Raw genomic sequence first — 24,249 nt, 5'->3', positions numbered from 1 at the left:
GCATGTCTTCAACTAAATGAGCAAAAACAGAAGATTAAATTATACATTAAACACTTAAAATAAATTCATTGTTTGTTCACATCATCTGTGTTCATATAGATATTATTTTATTTTTAGTTTTGCCTTAAAAAGTTTCAGAGGTTTGCATTTGGGACCCTTTAGGAAATCCTCAGACATCCTACGTTCTCGTGTGTGTGTGTGTGTGTGTGTGTGTGTGTGTGTGTGTGTATGTGTGTGTGTGCGTGTGTGTGTCGGCCAGTTAGGTGACAATATAACCCTTAGCATCAGTTCAGTCTCATTACTTCAAGGTTTGATCAGTGCTTGAGTCCAGAGTCCTAAATCTACAAGGCTCCTCGGAATACTTCCATAGTTACATCTGTATTAGGAAGCCGTAGATTTGCCTGTTTTCCAAACACTCCTGTCGGTGAAGTCAGGATTCCCAACAGTCTTCACTAAGTTAGTTTCAGTTCTTCGGAGCAGGCGGTGGCTGTTTCTCCTCCTTGGTCTCCGGCTGGCCTTCTTTCTTCTCCTTGTCGTCTGAGAAGAAGAGAAGGGGAAACATCCCAAGGAGGCAGCCGATGCCCACGCCGATGGCTTTACCCTGCAGACGGTACAGAACGAAGACACATGAAATAAGACAGACCACTGTATCTTTCTCATTGGATGATGGGGATAATTGATTGCGACGAACAATAAATAAATAAAATTGGCACCTGCCACATGCAGTACTTAGATATTTCACCAGGGGGCAGAAGACTGGTATGTGATTTTCTACAGCAGGGCTTTTGTAGGAACGTACTAGTCCTGTTAAAGAGGGAATGAGCTTATCAAAGCTTGAAATATTGGGTCTAATAAACATTTGAACTCATCATTTGAGTATTTTTCACACTGCTGTTTCCCATAACCTGTTTCTCCTAACAAGCTAATCAGTGGGCTCAGCCAGGTGCCTTTCAGTTCTCACCATAATCACCCAAACTAATTGCATTTCACACTTCATCAGCTGGAGCAAATTAAAAATCACTCAGGTCAGATTTTTTTCCTCTCAGTGTGGTAGAGTGGTGGAAAAAGACACGTTAGATAAAAAATGCATTTCAGCTGTGAGTGAACAAAGACGTGCTCAGTTTGGTGTTTACAACAGGATTACACGGTTACCTAACGTTTGCAACAGCTGCTTCGTTCACATACTGTCAGAGGTGAGTGTGAGTGAAACGTGGAGAGCGGTACAAACCGTGTGACAGCTGACTCTGGTCTGCCACATATCCGCCTGTTTCGGACTCAGATCAGGAATCTGCATCCCCAACCGAAACGCCAAGGCCTCCACGTAACCCGCCAGCCTAAAGAAACAAAGCAGGGTGAAGAAAGACATCATTTGGATACGCTTTACGACCAAGCGTAAACTAACACAAACAATCATTTTGCTTTTGAGCTCTCCTGTTGTCTCCTGTTGACGTTTGAGCTACATGTCACGAACCGTTAAACTCAACAGTTTCACAGCCAGTACGAGGGAGCACAATGATCACAACAGAATCAGCTGATTAAAGCTCCACTCTTTTCCCTGCTGCTGCCATCTGTCATTGCAGATTAATGCTCCCAAACTTTAGATGGTAGAAGCGCGATCGTGTTGGCGGTCTCCAGTTTTACCTCAAAAACTCATTAAAGCAGAGTTAAAATGTTTAAAAAGAAACTAAAAATCGACTAAAACGGATAACAATAATAATGATAAAATGATAAAAGCAACCAAACAAAATGATAACAAAAACAAAACCCATCTTTATAAAGGTGTTGATTGCATCTGGTAAAAATAAACAAAATTCATCACAAAAGTGGAGAACAAGCAGCAAACAGATGTGGGAGGAGACTCGGTCCTAAAAAGGATTGAAAATAAGTTTGATATAAAACAAAATTCTAATAGCCGCAATTCCCTCCCTCGTCTCTCTCCTGATGTTAACTCTTTACCGCAGCAGCTGGCTGCTCATCGTGGTCCAGGTTCTATTGGATACTTCCTCCTGTTAAAAGGGAGTTTTCCTCCCCACTGGCGCGGCATGCTTGCTTAGTATAACGATCGCTGTAAAGACTCTGACACAAGTCAGTGACTCGATGTGATCTGCTGGGTTTTCTTACACAGGAAAATTGCTAACACTTTATTGACATTACTTAATAATCATTATTAAACTATTAACAACTGCCATATTAGGTGATGCATTACTAAGAAGATTATTTCTGAAATGACTTCTACTGAGACACCACCGAAAAAACCATACATCCCATCCACAAAGACACACTGGACGGCACAATTACATGTAACGCCACTCGCTTTTTATCAGATGTAATGGTGAAGTGGTTATGGAGTCAGATTGACATGCAGTTTAGTGCAGGTTTGCCTCCCAGTAGCGGCAGAACAAAGGTAGTTTATAATCCTTTTTCTTCTTTTATAGCTACACTTGCCAGTACCATGTTTACAACAATTTATTGGCATACCGTTTAAAATATGGCTAATGTGTTTTTTTTTATTTATTCGTTTATTTAGCCAGTGCGAGTCCATTTGTGAGCAGAGTTTCAACTAAAATGCTGTTTAGGAACGACCAAATTCTAAGAACTTCTAGAAACATAAATAGTTTGCAGAAAACAAACATTACAACTAAAATATAAACAAATTAAATGTTTCAGCTGGCTAAATAGATTGTTGCCGAGCCCACTGAGAGTCGAACCAGCATCAGCTGAGGGGAAAGCAAAATTTTAGTCAGACGATCTTGCCACTGGACTACCAGAACCCACACAATAACCTTAAATGCTGTTGTAAGCAGCTTTTGTTGGAGCGGCTGTGGGCAGATATTTACTGACAGAAACATTTTCGTTTTGGGATATATTCAGGCGTTGTCATGTACCAAGTTATATTTATCTTGTTTAATTGCAGCATAGAACATAGCATTAACGACTGTAAACTAGTAACAGCCGTAATTCATGTGGGTCAGGTTAGTTTGCGATAAAGTTGAAAAACAAATACAGAAGAAGTCAGTGGGCTAGGCTGAGTTTGCGTGAATGGGCGGGGTTGACTCGGGTGCAGCTCCGCCTTTGTGGTTCTGCAGCGAGCACCCCCTCAATCTAAAGGACACTTAATAGTTAACAGTAATGGCAGCATTAATAAAGGGACCCCTCGTTGATTAATGCTTAATAATAAAATAATGTTTATGACGAGATCCTTATTGTACATCAGGGGTGTCAAACTCAAACTCACACGGGGCCGAAATGAGACTCTGGGATAGAGTCGAGGGCCAAACTTAATATTTATTGAAAAAGTGACAGCAAATTTGCACATTTTCTTTATCAACATATATGCAATTTTGAACCTTTAAATGTGGAAACAAACTTATTTCTGCATTAACACTGAATGTGGAATAACTAAATTACACACGAGCAAGTCAGTTTTAAATAAAAGGCATCAGTGGTATTCGATACTTGTGGTATAATCAGCATTTTTAAAATCTTTTAAATCTTTAAATCTTTTCTCATGGGCCAACAACAAAATAAAAATATAATGTTATCTTAAATGAAAATGCAACATCTCACCTGTTAACTTTCATGTTTTGGAGCAGAAAAAGAGCATAAAACCAACATATTTAAAGCTCAGTGTGCTCCACTGGTTTACTGTGATGCTCACCTGTTCCAGCCAGATACCTGCATCATGGGGTTGATCTGAGCTGAGGAGGAGACTCCTGTTGTTTTGTTCATCTTCATCATAATAATGACAACATTAGATGACAACAGGTGCTCACATAGGTTTGTGCTGATGAACATGTCTGAGCAGCTTGACCGCGTTGTTGTGTGTCGGGGAGGAAACATAACCACAGAGTCTTGCTGGTTTGAGCGTGTCGCTGCTCGCTGGAGTTATATCAGCTCTGTCCGGACGTTAGTTGGAAAACTTCCTCTTTCAGTCGTGAACACATTACTGAGCGGCTAGAATCTCCGTTTCTGGGCTTCAACGTCAGAAAATAGCTGAGTGAACTCGGCGCTGAGTGAGAGGAGTGTTTAGTTTGTCCGAGACAGCGGGGCTGCAGACACCGGCAGCAGGCGCTGGAAAAAACACAAAGGAGGTGGCGCGTCGGCTCCACGCTGACGCCGCAAAGCATCATGGGAGTTGAAGTATTTGCGGTAAAATTGGCCAGCGGGCCAGTTTTAATATATTTTTGATATTTATCTCGCGGGCCACATAAAAATGCTCCGCGGGCCGCATCTGGCCCGCGGGCCTTGAGTCTGACATATGTGCTCTACAGAGTTACCAAAATCTTTTAACTAACTGGCTTAATGAACTGATAAGTAGGTGCAACCAGAGTGTTTACTTAGTAAGGTGCCTTGAAACGACTCTTGTTGTGATCTGGCGCTATGGAAATAAACTGAGTTGAATTAATATTCAACTCACCTTTATTTATAGAGCATATTTCCTGTTACACAACCGAAAGTGCTGTACGTGACAATGCAGCCACATGAAAACGCACCAGAAAGTGACACATGAAATAATTAAACAAAAATAACAGGTTAAGAGTAAAAACAATAACTACAAGTACAAAAACCCCAGTAAAACTAGAAGAGCTAAAAGAATAGCTATGCAGATGAACGGATACTAAAAGCCAGGTCAAAGACGTACGTTTTAAGTAACGAGGTCCTCAGATATATGAGATGGCTGTTCCAGAGCCGAGGACCAGCCACAGAAAAAGCTATTTCACTACGGGTCGGTTGGACCGCTAACAGGGACTGGGAGCTGGACCTCATGTCCCTGCCAGGAGTGTAGATGGTCAGGAGATCGTCTACGTATTGCTGATCTAGCCATGGAGAGATTTAAAATCAAAGCACTACTTTAAACAAGACCCATTTATTTAAAGCAGCATTTATCTAAATCTTTTATGTTTTCTTCTTTTTTAACTCAAATTTATAATCATCGTTCATTTGTTTTATGGTATTTAGGATACTTTTATAAATTTACGGCTTTGTTTTTCTGACTTGAATTGATTTGTTGTTTTATTGATTTTAAGCATTTTGATTTGATGTCTTTATGATTTGTTTTGTTATTCTCTGTGAAGCACTTTGTGATTCTCGTTCTGTGATGAGTGCTACTTATAAATAAAACATAAATTAAAAAATCTACTTAAACTGGATCCTGTAACGTACTGGGAGCCAGCCTAAGCTAGGCTAAGCTATATTTATGTCGATGGCTTAAACACACAAACCTAATCTAAAATAAATAAAGCTGAATTAACCCGGGCTACTGGTCAAGCTGCACAACCCCATGCGGAGCTAAGACAAACTAAACTAAGAATCAATAAAGAAACATAAGCTAAATAAAATAAGTTAAACAAAATTAAACTATATCATGCTAAGCTAAACTATGCTAAGCTAAAATAAACCATGCCAAGTTACACTAAAGCCTAGTTTATGCTTCTGCATCTGCGTTGGTGCAGAGATATGCAGTGCCATTATCTGTCCTTGCGAGGGCTCTCCAGGCAGTGGTAGAGCCCTGCACGGGCCTAAAATCTGAGCCCGTGTCCGGCCCGGCCCGAGGGGGTGGAGCCCCCGCCCGACCCGGTCCGAAAAGGTTTTCAGGATTCTCTGGCCCGGCCCGAGCCCGACTTTTTTTTTAACCTTTCACAATGTTTTAGCCTGATAGAATGCTCAGCATTCTAATTATCTGTGAGAAGCGTTCTGTAGTAAAAAAAAAAAAAAATTATTAAAAAAGAAAAGAGAAAAACAGCATCAATGCAGATTTTTTTTTCTAACAGAGTGTATTTTTCGAGCGCAGATGAAATTTACGAACACTATATTAATTGGATGCGTTTGTAAATTTAATCTGCTGCTCTGAAAATGTGCTCTTGTGCAATTAGAAAAAAAAGCAGCATTCTAATTTCTAACTGCAGAGCGCATTTTCAGAGCGACAGATTAAATAAACGCCCCCAATTATCAAAGAGTTTTTAAATTTAATCTGCCGCTCTGAAAATGCGCTCTCCAGTTAGAAAACAACCCAGCAATGAATGCTGTATTTTTTTTAACTGCAGAGCGAATTTATTCATAGCAAAATAGAATGCTGCTGTTTTCATGAGAATAAACGAATGGTTTCTGACGGATCAAAGTGGACATAAAATGGCATATTAGAATAGGGGCACATGTTTCAATCAGCAGTTTGAGAATTCGTTTATATAGGCGCATTTATAAACCACACAGACCTTAACTGAGCTAACGGTGTGTGAGAAGCAGGCAGGTGCTGCTGCGTTTAAGTGTTTCAGTTTTTTTTTTAAGAATTCGATTAAAAATAAAGGCGCCCGGCCCGGCCCGTGACCGAGGTAATTACACAGTCGTTGGCCCGAAGCCCTAAGTCCTCGGACCGTCGGGCCGACCCGACCCGAGGGCCTAGGGCTTCAATGCAGGGCTCTAGGCAGTGGTACCAACTGTTTTTGACTGAAAGTAGCTGAAGTTCCCCCCAAAAGTTGCTAGATGTCGCCAGATGACGTCACGTGCTAATTTGCATACGACGCAATGACATCATCTGGTTTGCGTGATGACGTCACCACGTTTGCGTCATGACATCACCGGTCTTGTAGAGTAAATCAAATAAAACCCACGTGATTTTATTTTTAAAATTATTAAATTTATTTTTTATATTTTATTAAAATTAAAACCCCATAGAATACAAAACAGCAGCCTTTAAAACATCAAGGAAAGATGGCACAAATAAATGGAAGGAATATTTCTATTTTGTCTGAAGAGAATGGAACTCGTAAACACAAAAATATTAAAATGATAGGAATGTATGTATGATTGAATTAAAATGAATTTTCTCTTGTAGTTTAAGTGCCTTGAGATGTATTCTTCTGTTGTGATTCAGTGCTATATATTGACCTAAAAGATAATATATATATTTTTTATTTTTGTTTGGTTTTGTTGTTTTTAGTACTTTTGTGTAAAACGAAGTAGGCCGTATTTAGTATTCAGAAACGTTACATGCAAACTGCCAATGAGGTGTTTGTCTTACAGTATTATTCTGTTTTTTATAAAAGTTTTAAATGTGCTACATTATTGAACTCATCATAGAGTTCCAATGTTCCTTGAATGCACCACAAGTGGTGCGAGAAGCCATGTGTGAGTGCGACGCTGCCAGCCAGTGCCAGCCGAGCTCAGCTGCCGAAATGCGGCAGGATGGCGGAAGGAGCGGTCGCCCTTTATGTAGCTCTGGTGGCTATCTCAAATAATGGACTTGTGAAAACCCCACAAAAGGTTTGATTGGTCAATGGGGGCAGGGTGATCATGCTGCACGCACATGCGCAGATCATTTTCTTTCTGAACCTCTGGAAGGAAGGACGGTCCTGTCGTTTCAGATGCACCGCAAATCTGCAGGTAAAGTTGGCTACAAAGTTGTAGTCAAAGTAGCTGAGGGAGGTCAGAAATGTTGCCAGATTTGTCGCTAGGCGCTAAAAAAAAAAGAGTCGTTAAGGGGGTCTGAAAAGTCGTTAGAAATGGCGACAAAGTAGCTAAGTTGGCAACACTGTCTCCAGCAGGCTCACAAGGACGTTCGAAGTCCAGCCCACTTATCTAAACATCCGTCCAACGAGACGGAGAATGCAAGCTTGTGATTGGTCAGATTGGTGCTTTCGCCAACAGCGCTGCCATTGCGCCCTCAAAAAACATAAAGAGAGCCAAAAATATCTAGTAGCAGACACAGAGCAGCTTGAAGAATACCTTGTGAAAAAACTCTAAAAATATCAACGTTATATTTACCCGTGACTTGAGGAGTGAAAAGGTACACAGCGAGCGTTTTATTTGTGAATGAAAATGACGGGAAACGTGGGTTTAGAGGTGGCGAGCGCATGAAGAGGTGGAGGAGAATGAGGGACAAAAAAACACAATAGTAAATGCACTAACTCCGACAGGATACCTCAGAATCGCGCTACACCTTCTGTTGTCCTGGAGGGGAACTGCTTTGCAACACACCCAGGAGACGGAGAAGCCCTAGAGCAAAACGTCTCTGTCCATGCGTCTCTCCCTCGTGGAGCTGACGCAGACGCGTAAACTAGGCTTAAGCTACGCTAAGCTAGACCGAGCTAAACTGATAATGTTGATTGTTGTAAAAAAACAAAAGTCAGACCCACAGAAAACAGTTAAACCCCTAATTGTGTGGCTGTCTTTTAAAATAATTTATATCTAACAACACCTAAATGTTTCTTGTATTCTGATTTCTAGGGTCTCATGTTTGATTTAATTACCCTTCAAATGTGTTGAGAAGCTGCTCTGAATTCAGCTGAGGCCTATTTGGGACTCAAAATGTACCGTATTTTCCGGACTATAAGCCGCTACTTTTTCCCCACGCTTTGAACCGTGCGGCTTATAATGAGGTGGGGCTTTACTGAAGATTTTCCTTCACCTGCAGGGGGCGCTTTAGCAGAAAGTGAAACAGGTGGAAGTCAAAAGTGGAAATCGAAGAAAGTGCTCATTTTAATTTAGCACATGCAAGCAGCCGGCACCACGAATAATTTTTTTCAAGTCCATACCCCCTCATCATGGTAACTACACGTATGAGTTCATATGTTGCCGCATTTAAGTTGAAGGCATCGATCTGGCAGTAAAGGAGGGAAATAGTGCTGCTGCACGTAAGCTTGGCATGAATGAATGAATCCATGGTTCGGCGCTGGAGCTGGTGGCGGTACAGGATCTGCTCGGGTGCAGGATCGGCTCAGGGTCCTTCGACTGCTGATGACGTCACATTACTGCAAATCTACTCAGCTTTCACACATACGTTTTGGAAAGACATCAGCAATTTTGTTAATAAATTCTTGTTTGTTAACACCTAAATGTTTTCTTTATAATTGTAATTTGTTAATAAAACACCAAATTATCTTTGTTTTGTAAAGAATGTGAAACTGCATAAAACCAACATCGGACTGACAAAAAATAGAACAGTTCTTATATGTGAAGCCATATCTGTGTGTATTAATGTGGAGTTCGTCTGTATATTTCCTTAGTTGTTATCTAAATACATTCTTTGACTCAAAATATTGCTTGGTGTCTTTCAATAAAGTTCTTATATTTTATTTTGCCCCGTTTCATCAACATCAAGAGCTTTTGAGGGTCACTGTTTATCATTTGCTTATATTTTACATTTCCTTTAGAAATTCAAACATATTTTCTCCAAAAAGTGTTGATTTTTGGACTACAGGACGACAACCGCTAAGACTATGACCACAAATTTGTTCTGACCAATCAAAATCATAACGTGATAACGTCACTTCCGTAAGCTTCATGTTCAGCCAATCAACTACTTTGACGTCATCGGCAGTCGAAGGACCCCGAGCAGATCCTGCACCGACGACGGCAGCGGGAAGAACTCATTCAAGCCAGCTTCACCCGGGGATGATGACAGCGACACGAACAGGGACACTGACATCGGCACAGAAAAGGCGTGTGACGAAGCTCTTCTGAAGCTGTTCAACTCCGACACTGAAGAAGAAGACTTTAATGGCTTTAGTGCGCAAGAGGAAGATGAGAGCGAATGACTTTTTCTGGTAGGCAAGTGTGTTTTATTTGCCAACCAGGCTTGTTTTGTCTGCAGTTTTTATTTTCTAATCATCCAGGGCTTATTAATGCTGTGTCAGCGCTGTTCTTTTCTTCTAAACATGCAAATTACCGGGAATAACGTGTCAGTTCTGTTTTTATTTCATAACCATCCAGAAATATGAATGCTTTCAGTGCTGTTTTCTTTTCTAAACCTGCAGGCACGTTCACCCGTGTTTAAAATTCGTTTTGTTGAATTAAAACAACAACGAAAAACCTCCGTGTAGCGTCTTTCTGTCTAATTATCTAATGTTATGGCCATACATGCGCTGTGTGCCGGAGACCTGCATGTGGCTGCTGCGCCACGGCTTGTATTTGAGTGCGGTGTGTGTGTAGAAAACCTTTTTTTTTTGTTGGTGCGGCTTATATCGAGGTGCGCTCTATAGTCCAGAAATTACGGTAATTGTTTTTGAGTTCCAGTGACCACTGCTGGATGTTAACACACAAAGACCAAAATAACTGAAATAAATAAAAAACTAGTATCACGTAGGTCTCTGGCCTTTGTGGGACATGGCCATTATCTTACAGTTTGATAAAAATACATTCTCTGTTCAAAACCTAGAGGCACTAATATGTACACACCATCAACATTATGACCAAAGTGACGAGGATCTGACGTGGGCGATGACACTGGCTCCCCTAAGCTGCCAAAAATATTGAGAATATTGCAAGGGAAGCAAATCATGAGTGAAAGAAGAAAGATGAGAGTACATTTTGACCCACCCTCATATAGTCTGGTTCAGTCAGCAGCACTAATGGATTCTCGGTCCACTGCACACACAAATAAGCTGCAGCTGCAGTCGTCGGGTTTAGACGGGCCACAGTAGAACATGTATGAGAAAACTGTGTGTGGGTTTCATCGGGTTAGACAGATTTATCCAAGAAGGGAAAATGAATGAAATTCAAACCAATATACAACCTGCAGGAAGAGAGTCAGCTGACATGCTACAGTAATAACCACACTGAGCGTAACATGAGGAAACGCCCCGGAAGCCTCGGCTCAGAATCCTCACTCAGCAGGTGAGAAATGTTTCACTTTGAGACACAGAAAGCAGCAGAAAGTGAAGAGAACCCAATAAAAGCAGTATGTTCTCTACCACCACCAGAGAATTACGTAGCTACCTTCAAAAATTACTCTCCTTCTTAAAATTTGTGCCATAAAAGCAACAAAACCTATGCTGTACCATAATGTTGAATGAGTTATTAGATATAATTAAGGGCTGTTGCTCCCATATGGCCTGCTGCCGCTCAATACTTGATTTTGTTTAATCTTAATAAGTCAGATTGTGTCTCGTTTTTAGGATTTAACAGCTAAATAATCAGGAAATCTAAATGTCTCTGTTAGAGTAGCTGGGATGTATGAATATCATCCATGATACACCGGGAGGTGGGGGACGCATCTCTGGAAATGGAATTCAGGCCTCTGTTTCCCAGGAGCTCGCTAATGTGGCCTCCAAGTTTTTGCCCTGTTTGTGCCAACTTGGCTGAGTGTTTTAAGGCTGCCCCAGAAATCCATCCATTGTGCCCAAAGTAATATAATAAAGCTGAGGGGGGGCTGATGCATCAGTGAAAGCTGGCTGTGTGGTCAGAACGAGTCAGGGGCTGAATTACAGATGGAAGTGCTTGCCTAACACTATAAAAAGGATGCAAAAAATCACACATTTATCAATATTATTAAATGATTATTATATTCAAGGCTATTATTATTTCAATATTCAATTAAATAATTGTTTGACTTGTTGAAACAGTAACTCTAAACTGATTTAGCAAAGATCAGAGTACTTTTGTTTCTACCATCAGAGCCCTTGATTGTAAAATAATCCACCAACAGGTCTTAGAGAACATATTTTAGGTTGTTTTGAATAAAAACAAAAGCAAACGGAGCAGTGAAGGACACCGGGGATCTCTGCGGAGACAAAAATCCTTCACACGCATTGACATGAATCCATCAAAATGAAAACCTGATGTGTTTCCATAACAGCTCGCCTTGACTACCTGACCACAAGGACCTATTTTTCATATGAATGACAGAAAAATTGAGATTGTTACAACAAAATGACTTATCAATCAATCTGATAGGAGATGTTTTCTGAATGTTTCTCTGCTGCAGACTGTTGAGGATAACTAAGCATAATGCAACCTAACTCAACAGTAACATTACACAAACGGCAGCATCAACATCATATTTTATTAGGCAGAGATGTTAACAAGAATGCAGTGGTACTGTTTAGAGAAAGTCAGAAGTATAAATGGTGAAACTGAATTCCTACATATTACTCATGTTAAGCTAGTATTAGCTTAACAGCAGATGCTTGTCTTCTGACCAAGTCCTCTAAGCTCACCCAAATCACCCCGCTCTTATTCCAGCTTCAATGGCTGCTGGTTAACTTCAGGGTTCAATTCAAGATCCTGGTTCTGGTCTATAGGGCCTTACATGGACAAGCACCATCACACATTGGTGATCTTCTCAGTCCCTACATCCCCAGCAGGTCCCTGAGGTCCAGTGACGAAAGCCTACTGGTTGTGCAGCACCAGGCTAAAGACCAAAGCTGACAGATCATTTGCTGCTGTGGCCAGCTCCTCCGGGGGAATCTCAAGGCGTTCCCTGGCCAGCCGAGAAACATTGTCCCTCCAGCGTGTCCTCCTTTAGGTCTCCTCCCGGTGTAAAGTGAATTATAATAAGAATTATAATAAATCTACAATGGCAAATTTGGAAAACAAATGAGCTTAAAACATTTTTTCATGCCTCCTAACAACATTCTAACAAACATATAGCTATAAATATATTGTGAAAATAAAAAAATGAGGTTCACTCGCATTTGTCTAAAACCCTACGCCAACAACACAAAAGCAATGATCGGACCATTGAGTGTTCAGTCTGGCCGAACTGCCATACTTCTGCGGGTCATCCATTCATTACACACTTAGCCACAGAGCACCACTGTTGTGAGAGTTTCTCCACTCAATTATGACAGAGAAGGAGAAACAGCCGGCTGCCACCATTCCAACTTTAGGACAAACTACCAGAGTCCCAAAAGGAAAAACACCATCTGGAGTCATGGACAACAAAAGACGTTTGGACCTAGAAAATGGCGACTGGTGCTTAGAGCTATCTTGTTCTCTCTAGCGGGTTTCCGGTTCCGGCAGAAGCGTCTCAGGGAAGATACCCGAGGAGAGGGGTGAGTGTTCAGTGACCGTGTTTGCGTTTGAAACCCAGCTTGTTCAGTAAATTCGCTGAAGCAGCTTAAAAAGCATTTTCTTCTTCTTTCCATGCAGGTATTTCTGTCGGTTATGTATTTTTCAGGCTCTCATCTTTACCTTTTTTCATTTTATTCCAATTTTCAATTAAAAAAAAATATTTTTTTTCTTCCACATTTTATTATTATTATATTTTTAGAGATTTTTAACGTGAAGAGCCTTGTAATTTTTATCTCGAGGGGTTATATAAAAAACATTTCTTCTTCTTCTACATGACAGGAAATTTGGGAAAGTAGTGCTTCAAAACTACCATAAACCATTGCTTTACTTGCTATTCTAATGCATCATGACACCAAGTTAATGTTTCTTCCAGCAGTGAATGAATGAATTCTTCCAGTGTTTGTGAAAATATACAAGCAGAATCATTCTGGTATTAGCATTTGAGACCTTTGGCCAAAAATGCTCCTATAGAGCACCAACGCTCCCTATGCACCTTGCATGGCAACATACAGGTGTAAAAGATGTCAAACTCATGTAGACTTTATTTATTCTTGTTTCTGCATTGTGTGTATGTGTGTGCATGCATGCTTGTGTGTGTGTGTGTGTGTGTGTGTGTGTGTGTGTGTGTGTGTGTGTGTGTGTGTGTGCGTGCATGCATGCATGTGATTCTTACCCCAGTCCTGCCAGATCTGATACCAGGTTGCCAAGTGCAGCAGCTGCAGAAAATGTGAGAAGAGAGGAGGATTCACAAACTTGCCAGAACGTCTGACTCTTCTATGGACAGTCAAATATTTTTATTAGGAAATGCAAATAAACTAGCCTTTCATTTATTCTCACCTGCACTTCCTTTATTTTTTACTACCTTGTCTTGGAGCATGCCACTCAAGCAGCCACTTGCTAATGAGTAAAATTTAAACTGGAAACCTTAAAGACGGTTTAAATATCTAAAAATCACCCAGAATGTGAAAATGAATTCATTAATCAGGCAGATGTAGTACATTTTACATGAATAACCTAAGCTAAGTAATAATTATTAGCGTCCATGAACCTGAAAACAGTCTAACCCCGGGTTTCCACGGGAGCCGTCAGCAGCACGTTACTGCAGCAGCACGTTACTGCAGCAGCACGTCTTGCTCACGTAAACTGCTGCTTGGCCCTTCCCACGAGACGTGAAGCAGCAGGGGAGCAGCTGTCACCGGCCGAGCACGAAGTCACACGAGTGACTTCGTCAGTAAACAAAACAACAAGCAGGAGAAAACTACAACATGGTTTGTGTTTTATGTTCTGTCCGTTTTATAATCGCCAATACGGACCTGAAACACAAAGGAGACCGCTAGCTAGGTGATGACTTCTCACGGGGCCGCAGTTAGTAACCTTTTTTAAAAAGTAAAGCAACCGGAAGGCAGTACTTTCTTTATTCTGAAAATCTCGGGAGCTTCTCTCCATTTCCGCGTCCGATTTACTGTCTTTCCTTCCCCAAAAATGTCGAACTTGACCCGTTTCAGAGGCGTCGTGCGTAGAAAATAGAACCGGCGCGTAAAGGCCGCGACATGCTTCTCCTGAGACGCGGCCGACTCGCTCTGCTGACGGCTCCAGTGGAAAAGGTTCTGTTGACCACAGCGGTTCCTATCAGCAGCTATGACGTGCTGCTGCAGTAACGTGCTGCTGACGGCTCCCGTGGAAAGCCGGGGTTACTGAAGCAGTCACAGCAGCCGAACAGAAAGTCTTAGACGAAAATAACAGATCAGTCACTGCTACAGAGAAGCTCTTCCATCAGACTTCAGCACACGGTCTTTAGTACTTCCATCTGATCTTTGAGCCACTTTAGCAACAGTATGAAATACACCCAAAATGTATTCACACAGTCAATCAATCAATCAAATTTTATTTCTAAAGCGCTTTTCAAACAAAGTGTTATTCAAAGTGCTTTACAAAATGACCCCAGATTCCCATAACAGGTTAAAAACATTAACAAACATATGCAATCACACGCACACACACACAGACTCACACACACACACACACAAGTAAAAATTATATTAGGCTGAGTCCAGATGAGACAAGTATGGTAACGCAAGGAAAGCCGGGGTTACTGACCACAGCCAACAATAATCAGACCACCGAATAGACTGTGCGTTGTGATCCGTCTGCCGATCATCAATCAAAATCACACGATTAAGAAAAGGAAGGAGTTTGCTTTTTGTGTTGGCATCATGGCGGAGACGTTAAAGTAAGATAGTAATGTCTTTGGAGGCGAAGCAAAGAGCCAAAATCGGAGTGAACAACGGTGCACCCTACACTAGTTTGAGGGAGCAAACACAGGCTATAAAATCACAGACTGATGGTGACCTGGCTTTGTTGCTGCAGGACTTGTAAGTAATAATATTTTTTTGTACAACAGTGTGGATCTTATTACTTTGTGGTTTATTTTAGTATTAGCTGGCTCGTGTTAGTGTTAACTCATTGTTAGCGTTAGCTACAGCAAGGTTATTTAACACAGTTGCTATTCCACTTGCAACTAGTAGGGCAGAGGAGCAGGAAACTGCTTATTGTTACTTTAACCTTAGGATGTAGAAGAAGAAGAAGAAGAAGAAGAAGAAAATATCATTTCTATAGCACCTCTCAAGATAAAAATCACGAGGCGCTTCACAAAAACAAAAAATATAAAAATATAAAAAAGCATTTAGAAAAAGTTTAAAAATATATTTAAAATGAGCAAAAATAGGCAATTGTGATTAAAAAAATATTAAGAAAGAGAGAGTGACTAAGAAAGAGGGAAATCAGTGGATCCTGAGGAAGGTGGAATAGGTGGGGAGAGCAGAATAAAGAGAGAGTGGTGAAGAAGGTCACACAAAAGCCAGCTTGAACAAGTGAGTCTTCAGCTGCTTTTTAAAGGAGACTACTGAGTCCACTGATCTCGGGCTCAGGGGGAGAGAGTTCCAGAGTCTGGGGGCCACAGCAGCAAATGATCTGTCACCTTTGGTCTTTAGCCTGGTGCTGCACAACCAGTAGGCTTTGATCACTGGACCTCAGGGACCTGCTGGGGGTGTAGGGACTAAGAAGATCACCAATGTAAGATGGTGCTTGTCCATGTAAGGCCCTATAGACCAGAACCAGGATCTTCAAATGAACCCTGAAGTTGACTGGCAGCCAGTGAAGCTGGAGGAGAAGCAGGGTGATGTGGGTGTGTTTGGAGGACTTGGTCAGAAGCCGAGCACAGGCATTCTGAACCACCTGTAGACGGTTCAGGGAGGTTCTGCTCAGACACGTGAAAAGAGAGTTACAGTAGTCTAAGCGTGAGGAGATGAAGGTGTGGAGAACTGTCTCAAGTTCAGAGCGGGACAGAATGGGACTCAGCTTAACAATGTTCCTGAGATGGAAGAAGGAAGAGCGAACAAGAGAACTGACATGAGAATCCAGGGTGAGAGCTGGGTCAAAGGTCACACCAAGATTCCTGACAGATGGTTTGGTGTGAGAAGCAAGCTGACCAAGAGAGTCTCTGACTTTGGGAACCAGCTTGTCTGGGGCACAGATGAGGATCTCAGTCTTATCTTCATTCAGCTGAAGAAAGCTCCCACCATCCAGGTTTTGATAGAGTCTAAGCAGGTGTGAAACAGCTGCAGCTTAGACATCTCATGGGGCTTAAAGGAGATGTACAGTTGGATGTCATCTGCATAAAGATGGTAGGAGATTCCTTTGAAGGAGCTCAGGATGCGCTGAAGAGGAAGCAGATAGAGGAGGAAGAGCAGAGGCCCCAGCACAGAACCTTGTGGGACACCATGGGTAAGAGAGGTGGTGGAGGACCTAAACTTGGAGACGGCCACAGAAAAGGAGCGCTCAGAAAGATAAGAGGAGAACCACTCCAGAGCAGATCCTGATAGGCCTACCCAGCCTCTCCACCTCCAGTAGCAGGTGATGGTCAACAGTGTCAAAGGCTGCAGTCTAGAAAATTGAGGTAGCAGTCAGGTAGCAGCATAATGATAACCTTTACCAGATTATGTTGGCGGTTTCTCCCTTCTAAAAGGGAGTTTTCCTCTCCACTGTTGCTTCATGCTTGCTTAGTAAGGGGACTGCTGTAAAGTCACAGACACAAGTCAGTGACTCGATGCAATCTGCTGAGTTTCCTCACATAGGAAACTTTTAACGAATTGGGATAATGAACTGAACTCAATTGGAACGTTTACTTTGTGAAGTGCCTTGAGACGAGTCTTGTCATAATTTGGCAATAAAAAAAATTTATTTAATTTAATTTACATGTTGAGGTTTCACAAATATTCAGGTGAAATTGGAAAATTAGAGTGTGGGGCATGAGTTAATTCATTTCAGTAATCCACCTATATAATATATTCCACGCAAAGCCAGATATTTCAAACCTTTATTTGTTATAATTGTGATGATTATGACTTACTGATGAAAACCCCACTAAATCTCAGAATATTAGAATATTGTGAAAAGGTTCAATCTTCTAGACTCAAAGTATCACACTCTAATCAACTGACTCCATAACACCTGCAAAGGGTTCCTAAGCCTTTAGATGAACGATATTCTAATTGTTCCAGCTTCACCTGTAAATCCAGCCAGATTTTAACAGGTCACAGGGATCATGGAGAAGTTCTAATCCAACATGAGGTGGCCCTAAAAGCAGCTTTTAGTTGTTTCAAAACAAAACAGCATCTTTGACTCTCCAATGCCTTTGTTTCTGTTAGGAAGGTGATAAAACATGAATGAATCTAATACTCCGACTTGTGGGGCCTCAGGAGAAACATGCATCTTTAATAATGGCTGCTTTCATCAGAAACCGCTCACTTCTTTAACAGATTAAGTCTTGTTTTGAAGTTTTTACACCACTGCGTCAGAGTAAATTAGAGCAAATGAACAACAAACCGTTAAAGTTCCAGCTTCAATCTTCATCAAACTGCCTGAGACGCATTTTCTATTCAACTAAGTGATTAGTGGTTTTCAGCAGAGACTGACACGTGTGATAAATCACTCTGCACCGGGTTAAATATCTGCTCTCTTTCAGGTATGACCTTTTCCTGTTGGATTGTAGGGTTGTGCATTTTTAATGGCTGCTAATTAAACTGCTCCATTCAAAGCTGGTAATACTAAAACTACAACAGACTAATGAGGAAAATAAAATAATTAACCAAAAAGCTCACAATGATTTACAATTTATTTATTTACTCATTTTAATATATGGAAAAAAAAATTAGGAAATTACCAAATAAGTAAAAATGTTTTGGAAAAATATCAAATATATATAAGGAAAGTAAACAATTTTGTAAATAAATAAGTATTGAAATTATTCCCGCATGTATTTATTTCCAGCTGTCTATCGATGGATTTATTTAGAATTTTCCTCACATTTTCCCCTCAAGTGTATGGTAATGAGACTGTGCTTCTACCGTTGGTTTAAATAATGATCGGTCAACCATGAGAATCTGTGTTAACCAATCAGCTCCCAGGAAATTCCCACAAACCTTAAAAAGCCTGCACCTTTTTTTTTTTTTTTACAGTTTTATTGCCACATTCATTGTTTTAATTCATTTATTGTCCGCTTTGGCAGGATGCACTCACAATACTTATGTGTGTAAAAGTGAAAATGGGAATGTCTTCAAGAGCAACCCTGCTAAAATCAGTTTTCTCTGCTGATATGTTCAAACTGGCTGATTCCTCAAACAACAACACAACAGTGTCTGGAGTGGACCTATGGAACAGGCGAGGTAATGAAAAACTGTAAATATGAAATAATTTAACGTAAATTACAGGGAATATGTTTGGGGTAATTTCAAGGAAAAGCAGGATTAATTGGGTTGTATGGGATTACGTTGGTATGAGCTACGACGAGGATATTTCCTTCACCACTAGATTTCTAATGTGACATCACATCAAAGTGTGTATTTTAAAGAAAAAACTGTGGAATCATTGTGAGCTTTTTGATTGGAGCTTCACGGTTTGACTGTGGGCAAGCAGAATGTGTTAATGATGCTAAACTTGGTCTCAGCAGATTCTACTGAAACCTGTGAAAGCCTTTGTGTGTTCTGGACCATTTCGCTTTCGCTGATAATTTGTGTGCAGGTTTATTAGAAAGGCTTTTAAATGGACAATAATACAACAGAAGCAAAATAACTTGGCAAAAATATCACAGGTCTGCAGGGGCGGCGTTAGGCCCGGCTACTTGGGCTGAAGCCCCGGATCTTTCATGATAAGCCCCGGATCTAAATCGCGGAAGTAACATGCAGTACCAAAGTCACACAGAGAGGGCGCAGCTGGCAGTAGTTTGTAAAGTCCCATTTAGTCGTCACACACACAGGTGTGTGGTGAAATTTATTCTCCGATTTTGACCCATCCCCTGAGTTGCAGACACGCCGCGCTCGGGAACTATTTGGTGGTTTAACCCCCCAATCCAATGCTGAGTGTCAAGCAGGGAGGCATTGGGTCCCATTTTTCTCAAAATCTTTGGTATGACCCGACCAGGAGTCGAACCCCTGATCTCCCGATCTCAGGGCAGACACTCTACCACTAGGCTACTTAGTCAGTATACAGTTTACCTGAGACTGAAGAGAAGCCCTTCAGCAGCTGGCTTCTGCAGTCTCTGTCTGAAACGCATGAGTGAAGATGGATATAAGGACGTTTTTTTAGACCAAAAGTACAACGACAGAACCCCAGCTCTGATGAGACTGGTGTTGACTCAGGTTTGTGAGTCTTATTTGAAAATATTTGTTGTGCTGCTGGTTTGCCTAAAGTTAGCTTACTATCAGGTAAAGTTGTTGGAGAAAGAAAGGGAATATTCACTATCATCTCACACTAAACACTAACAGGAACAATACTCTGCCCTGAATATGCTGAATATGTAGCTTCAGATTAAACATTATGTGGTACAAGATATATATATATATGATGTTGACTAGTGCGTGTCACGTGTGTGCGCGCATGCGTGTGTGTGCGCGCGCGTGTGTGTTAAGCCCCGGATCTTCTTCAGTCCTAAATCCGCCCCTGCAGGTCTGCACAATGGTGTGGTTGGTAATGTTACGTTGAAGCAAAAAGGTTACAGTTTAGACTCCAAGCTGCATGTACTTAGCATGTTTCCTCCCACAGACCAAAAACATGCGTGTCAGGCTATCTGGTGCCCCTCAATGGTCCCTATTGAGTTTGTGTCTTTAGTTTCTGTGGTGGAATGGCGACCTGTCCAGGGTGGCCCTCTCCTCTCACCTGATGACTGCTGGAGCTACTTACCAGTTCTCCACAACCCTAACAAAAAGGATGAGCTATTCAGAAAATGAATGAGTGAAAATAACATAAATCTAAATCTCAAGCAGCTGCAGAATTAGCTTAAAATGGAGCGACATGAATGTTGGTGGGAGTGCCTCTGTCAGTCAGTGTGTTTACATGCACAGCTGAGTCGATCTGCAACAATAATCAGAGTGGGAGCCTTTATCCTAGTTTACATGTATGTTAGAAAACTGAACTCTCAAATGAAGTTTGTTCCACTCCCCTACAGTAGGTGGCGACATGCGCCCTTTCCTCTCGGTATTCTGCCGGTTAGCCTACAGCAACAAAATGGCCCAATCTCAATACTCGCACTTGCACTCTTCAATTGCGCGTTCCCGGCTAGGACTACGAGTGTGTAGGGTGTCCCGATTCTCAAGTGTGAAAGTTGACCACGCCCCCATTGCGCCATTAATCTGCACTTCACCCAAGTCCGCAGCGATGCGGACCTCGGGCAAGTCACAAGTCATTGCTACATGAGAAAAGGCTCAAGTTTCTGTTTTGAAAATATGTATTTTCTAATGAAATTAGTTCATTTTGGGACGATTAGTTGATGCTCTAAAACTTTTAGACAAAGCAGCAATAAACGTAAATTTATTTCAAATAACTGTTAGGCTGTTGTAAAGGTTTTTGAGAAAATATCAGCAACCAGCATTCCGGCATACGTTGCGATCAATGACGCAATGCTCCCTGTCTCAATCCTGCAATTATTTGCACAGTTGTGTACTACGCACTCGAAGCCTTACAGCGCACTTTCTCCAAGTGCACTTTGCTGAAGTCCCCAGGGACTTCAAGTGCGAGAATAGAGATTGGGCCAAACAGTAAACAAATGCTGGCGGGAGTGAAGCAGATGTGTAAAAACAGGATATGCACAACAACAACGCTGCAGCACAGCTGATTTGGTAGGTACTTACTGTTTGATGGTGTTACTATTGTGGTTGACGATATCAGAAGACTGCTTGTCACTTCCAAAAGGGGAGTGCCCAGCCAGTCACAGCTTGACTGAGCCGTTTACATGCAGAGAAATGTAGTTTCCAACCGCATTATCTGGCACCTTCAGCTCGATTAGAAGCAGCCAGGCTAATGCGTTTCCATGCATTTTAAAAGTCCAACTTCACTGAAACGAAGGCAATAGTCTGGTTTTCTTACGCTGCTTGTAAACGTGTGATATGTGTTTAGAGCTGTGTTGGAAAAGTGTGGTGTGCACAGAAACAGTCTGTAATGCAGAACGGCAGCGCCACGACATTCAGAGATACATCCGTGTTCTCTGTCTTTTTACAGCCGTGTCATGTGACCAGAATGAGCCAATCGGGGAGCACTAAAATATGGGGTCTTGTTTGGACAATATTCTGAGAGAATTTTACAATATGAGTCTGTAACCAAGATAATCCAAGGAAAACTACAACAGGAATAACAATACCTGAGATTATCTCTTCTCACCTGCCATAGTGGAAATACCGAGAACCACGCCGATGGACAACTCGATCTGCGTGCCCTGGAAAACACACACACACACACACACCTTGCTTAAAATGTACATTTTTATGAACATCTGTGCACAGCTGCAATTCATCGTTTATGTTCAGAGTAGTACCAAGGTGTGGCCTCATGCCTACGACCGAATCACACCAGTGCTGATATTCAGCAACAACGCACTCCCTCTTGTGTCATATTGCTTGTATACAACAGTTCCACCTGCTCATTTAATTTTTATAACAACAATAAGCAACAACAGATGACTTGTTCATTTATTTAATCATTTATTAGGCTCCGCCAACACAAATAGTCCCAACACGAAACGGAGACACAGACAAGGCTGTTGCTAGGCAACACAAACATTTTCTACAATACCAGTTAGAACGCCTGTGCACAGAGGAGTGATACTGTTTGTAAACAGTCCCAGTGCTGTTATAATCCAATATCAGCACTCTTGGAAAGTCTCTTGACCAATCAAATCACTCGGTCGGAACTAGCTGTTATAGTGCAGCTGGTATAATTAAAGTTCTTTATCCTCTGACTGCTATTTTTGTAAATCCAATAACTCTGTTACGCATTTCCTGAATGCTCTTTCTGAAGCTGACACTTACAGCAACAATCATGATGCAGTTGTCCAGGAACCCAAATCCAACAAAAGGGATCGCATTGTGCAGCAGAACTGTAAACAAAAACAAAACATTAGAAAAACAGGCAACAGCTGACTGAAGTAGCTTTCTATGAGGGTCCTAAATGTATTATCAGTTTGTTCTGTTATAAAAGAAGTAACTGTCATGATGAATATTCCTGCTGCAGTTCTGTTTCCTTTATCTGTCATCATAGCTCAGTTAAAAGTGGATTCAGTCACCTGCAGAAATCATGAACCTGCACAGCTCCAGTTCAGCTTCAACCCTTGTGATGGTTTAGATCTAAAACTGTCAGGTGAAATGGAACAAGAGAGCTGCGGCTGTGAGCAGAGCCCAGAAATAACCCCAAGGTGTTAGTTCAGAAGATTGTCTGATGAGAAATAAAAATCAGGATCTGGAGAAGAAGTGTGAAATGCATCTCTAATTTAAAATATTGCTGCACCTTATTTACTACAGACATAGAAGAGTTCTTCACCGGACACAATGGGAGTGGTGCCAGGGAGCTTGCTGAACTGGGCCAATTAGTTTAACCTGTTCTTTAACAGTTTCGAGACCAGGTGAGATTTAATAGCGTGAAAGCTGCAGGTTCTGACTGGATCAGCGCCAGACTGCTCAAAGACTGACCAGCTTTGTGAAGTGGTCATACCCCACCAGGTTATTCCATCTTCCTTGATGGCATGGGCATATTCCAAGATGACAATGCCAGTATTCATCAGGCTCAAATAGTAAGAGTGGTTCAGGGAGCATGAAACACCATCTTCACACATGGATCGGCCACCACAGAGTCCAGACCTTAACCTCGTTGAGAATCTTTGGGACGTGCTGGAGAAGGCTTTGTGCAGCGGTCAGACTACCATCATCAATGTTTAATGCAACACTGGATGGAAACAACTGGTGATGTTGCCGAAGCTCATCGAAACAACGCCACAGCGAATGTGTTCCAGCTTGAGTTTTCAGTCTCAAGCAGCTTGTTTCTCAATTAATCATCTGCTCAATCAAAACATGCACACCTTACAGCGCAATACTCAGATACACCAGTAGCAGGGGTCTGTCAGCCAGCACCCCACAGGCATTACATTTATTGATGCTGATTGGCTTAAAATTCACCATTTCTCCATAGCAATCAAATGTGATTGGCTGTTTAGCTGCAGCTCAGGGGCACATTTTCCAGCACCCCAGGAGTGAAACCAGTCAGTCTGTTGGGGAAAATTCAAATTTAAAATGATGAGTAAATCATTTAGATTGCATGTAGGCACACACAATTAAGCAAAACTAGCACATATATGGTGATATATGAATATATGTTGTAGTTTTATTCCTTTTTTTTTCCTTCCTTCAAGTCAGAGAGTGTGGTGCCCTAGCGCCCCCTATGGACAAGCCGCCACTGCTCTACAGTCTGTAATTGTAACACAGATCTCCTCTGTGGGCGTATGAACCAGTATAGGAAATGAGGAGGAACTAGAACTAACCGCTTAATAAATGAAACCATCTGATTGTCTGGTACTGATCTGTTGTCTTTACATGCAGAACCAGATCTCACAAATCAAGTTACAATAATGGCTATTTAAAGACATGTTACCAGTAGATCAACTGAGAATTATGTGGCTCAGTAATTACATTTTATCAGCTACGTAAAAGATGTTGAGCCATAACTCCATGTACCCATTCTGCACCATCCACAGGGAATGAAAGAGAAGTGAACGTCTTACCATATCTTAACTGGGCTGCAGTGGGAGGCGCAACTTCCAGCTGCCCTGGAAAACAAAAAGAGAAGGATCAGTAAAAGTTTTCTCTATGATGGAGAAAAACAGACACATTTATAAAATGACAAAGCACATTAAATATGACCTGCTTAGATGGCAAACCAGTAGGCTGAGAGGAAGACGGGGAAACAGCTTGTTCTTTTTGGGCATTTCTGCCAAAAAGAATCATGGATGAGAATAAAAGTGGCTTCGGAAAATACTAATTGTGCTTCCAGCAGGACCTCAGAGGAGACATGTTGGCACAACGATCATCTGCAGAGCGTCTGTGGTGGCAAACAGAGACGTGAGGAGAAGAGAGACACTTCTCT

The 24,249-nt window shown here is 41.5% G+C and overlaps 1 protein-coding gene across 2 annotated transcripts in view; it reads right to left on the bottom strand.

Moving 5' to 3' along the window:
* Nucleotides 1-283: 283 nt before the first annotated feature.
* The window catches only part of LOC139069821 (transmembrane protein 65-like), a 68,485-nt gene continuing 44,519 nt past the window's right edge, over nt 284-24,249 (bottom strand). For both annotated transcript variants that reach the window (XM_070550800.1, XM_070550801.1), the window contains exons 3-8: nt 23,888-23,932; nt 22,146-22,213; nt 21,499-21,553; nt 13,463-13,505; nt 1,229-1,334; nt 284-601 (exon numbers count right to left, since the gene is read on the bottom strand). In XM_070550800.1, the coding sequence (XP_070406901.1) occupies nt 464-601; nt 1,229-1,334; nt 13,463-13,505; nt 21,499-21,553; nt 22,146-22,213; nt 23,888-23,932 (455 nt within the window). In that variant the 3' untranslated portion in view covers nt 284-463. The remainder of the gene's footprint in view (nt 602-1,228; nt 1,335-13,462; nt 13,506-21,498; nt 21,554-22,145; nt 22,214-23,887; nt 23,933-24,249) is intronic.

The sequence above is a fragment of the Nothobranchius furzeri genome, chromosome 5, assembly GCF_043380555.1.
Source record: "Nothobranchius furzeri strain GRZ-AD chromosome 5, NfurGRZ-RIMD1, whole genome shotgun sequence".
Classification (NCBI taxonomy): Eukaryota; Metazoa; Chordata; class Actinopteri; order Cyprinodontiformes; family Nothobranchiidae; genus Nothobranchius; species Nothobranchius furzeri.
Note: the sequence above shows the minus strand (reverse complement) of the source record. Positions and strands in the feature narration are given on the sequence as shown.